This window comes from Octopus bimaculoides, chromosome 9 (genome assembly GCF_001194135.2).
Source record: "Octopus bimaculoides isolate UCB-OBI-ISO-001 chromosome 9, ASM119413v2, whole genome shotgun sequence".
Classification (NCBI taxonomy): domain Eukaryota; kingdom Metazoa; phylum Mollusca; class Cephalopoda; order Octopoda; family Octopodidae; genus Octopus; species Octopus bimaculoides.
In genome coordinates this window covers 29,595,944-29,598,806 of record NC_068989.1, presented here as the reverse complement: position 1 = coordinate 29,598,806, position 2,863 = coordinate 29,595,944, and the positions used below count along the sequence as shown (strand labels likewise).

At 33.5% G+C, this 2,863-nt stretch overlaps 1 protein-coding gene across 10 annotated transcripts in view; it reads left to right on the top strand.

The window, feature by feature from the left end:
• The window catches only part of LOC106873313 (partitioning defective 3 homolog), a 230,947-nt gene that overhangs the window by 153,969 nt on the left and 74,115 nt on the right, over positions 1 to 2,863 (top strand). For all 10 annotated transcript variants that reach the window (XM_014920633.2, XM_014920632.2, XM_014920627.2 and 7 more), the window contains one exon: positions 495 to 578. In XM_014920633.2, coding sequence (XP_014776119.1) covers positions 495 to 578 — 84 coding nt within the window. The remainder of the gene's footprint in view (positions 1 to 494; positions 579 to 2,863) is intronic.

Genomic DNA, 2,863 nt, shown 5'->3' with positions numbered 1-2,863 from the left:
GTGTGTCTGTGTTTGTCTCCCCATCTTCGCTTGACAACCAATGCTGGTGTGTTTACGTCCCTGTAACTTAGCGGTTCGGCAAAAGAGACCGATAGAATAAGTACTAGGCTTACAAAAATAAGTCCTGGGGTCAATTTGCTTGACTAAAGGCGGTGCCCCAGCATGGCCGCAGTCAAATGACTGAAACAATTAAAAGAGTAAAAAGAGTAAGGTCAGAACAGTACTGAAGGAGTATTTTTTGTCACGGATAAGTGAATTTTGGAAGAGGGGCCTTGCAAGTCTATTAGATAGATGGGAAAGCCTTGTAGAAAATGATGGAGAGTATAGTTTAGATTAAAAAAGAATTTTGTTTATCTTAATTTTGAAAAATAAAAGTATTAAAAAAATTGCATTATTTATGAGATGACCCAGTAATTGAATTTGTTTTTATGTTTTAAACTAAATGTTAACTAGAAATGATTAGTTTTCATTTGCTCAAATATAAATCATTACAGAGAACTTGAAATTATTGTAACTTTGAAAAATGATGGTGAGCCTCTTGGGATTCATGTCCTACCAGATTATGATGAGGATGAAAAGTAAGTACATTGAACTTGTTTTAAGTATAACATCACATAGTTGTATGTCTCTTAGAATAAAAGAATGAAAATTCTATATTTAGTCTAATGATTAAACAGTGTAATCTTTGCTAAAGCTGTATAACATTTTTATCAGTTTTCTGCTACTGAACCAATATTTTAATCCGTTCAGCTACTTCCTCTCTTGGAACATCTTGGATGTATGCTAATTATTGATATATCACTCTTATCTCCAGCATCAGAATAATTCACTTGTATTCTTTTCTCCTGTGTGACACACCAATAGTCTCAGGTATTTGAAGACCATAATGAATGTGAGCAATTTTAGTTGATATTAGTAAAGCATTTGACAAAGTGTGGTATGCAAATCTTTTGACTGAGACTAAAGCTCCTTACTATGAATTATGCTAAAAATTGAAGTCCTGCATCTGAATCTTTTTAAGGCGGCGAGCTGGCAGAAATGTTAGCACACCGGACGAAATGCTTATCAGTATTTCGTCATGTCTTTATGTTCTGAGTTCAAATTCCACCTAGGTCAACTTTGCCTTTCATCCTTTCGGGGTTAATAAATTAAGTACCAGTTGCATACTAGGGTTGATCTAATCAGCTGTTCCCCTCCCCAAATATTTCGGGCCTTGTGCCTAGAGTAGAAAAGAATATTGCCATTTCATTCTCAGTACTAAAATATGAAGAATATTGCTGCATTCCATGCATGATCTAGTTAACTCAATTTGAAAAATATATATATTCATTCATTTTAGTCCACAGGAATATTTTAACTTTGTGACTATGCTCATTATCAGTTACCCTTTTTTCAGTTGCCTTTAACTCATTTCACTCTTATACAGATGATCAAACAAACTGCTCACCTTTTTCTTCAAGTTCAGTATATAACATTATATATAACATAATATTAGTATTGCTTGACATTGACCTATTTCATCAGTGAGAACCTAAACTGTATTATTCAATAGGGACTCCAAAATCTAATAATGCTTAACAATTTTAAAGCACAAATGTTACTTATTTCTTGGAAAAAGAGCTACTTCACACTACCAAATTTTATAAACTTAAAATAGTGTTGACTATTATATCCTTAGCAGTCTTTCAACATTACTAAAGCTGCATCAATGATTTGCCTTCTTTTCAGAACTAAGAAATATTTCAGTTCTTGGCAACAGTTAATGTTCCAAATATGTTATGGAGACAAACTCTGTTCTCAAAATACATTTAGAAGAATTCCTTCTGACTAGAAACTGTCAGTGTTTGGTTCCTCTGCTTCTTCTAACACTATTATTGCTACTTACACTCTGCACATACTCTTTAACTAACTTCTAGTTTTTAATTCTTCTTTCGCTATTTTAAGTTGAGAGATGTTTATGTAAATTAGTAGTGTAAGGTTAATAACATTTATTGTTAAACATTACCAGATTTTAGGGTTCTTACTAAATGTTACAGTTCAGGTTCGCACTGAAGGAAGATAACACCACCCTTACAGCCACAATGAACTATCCTAAGCCACCCCTGATTTCTGAACTATGTTGCCATTTCCTTGATTCCAGAAGCTAGATATAATACGATTACATTATATAGATATAAATTTTCATGTCCTTCGTCTTCCTTTATTTTAAATATTTTATAATATAGAATGTATTCTGTAGTATGTATTTTATAAAGGATTCTTTTATAGCAGCAGTGAGTTTTAGTCAATGAAATATCTAGTAGGTGACCTTAGACTTGACCAGCCAGATAATATAACTGATTTTCTCCATTCTCTAAAATGTTATAAGTGCTTGTGCTATCCACTTTTACCACATGAAAGCTTTAACCCTTTTGTTACTAACCCAGCTGTAGCCAGCCGAAAATTTTTTTGGTTCATAAGACTAGCCGGCCGAGCGTACCCATTGTTATTTAAATGTATATTTGAATCCAAATCTCGTTAGTACATTCGTTAAAACACCTGATTTCACTTTGCAAACAGTTGAGTTATTGTCTCCGACATTGTTTGGGTATGATATTTGAACTCAGTGAATTTTGGAAGATTTTTTTTCCACATTTTTTGCGGCGTTAAATTTTTTCAACTTTGAAGATGGAGAAGACTTTCATGCTATCAAGCAGTGATTCCGAATTTGAAGGTTTTTCAACAGAAGATATGGAGATATCGAAGAAAAGAATGAATGAGCTACAAAAGCACGTGGTGAACAATAATGAATCGGATATTTCTGTATCCGAAACTGAAAGCAGCAACTCTGAAAGCAGCAACTCTGAAAGCAGCGACGGCAACA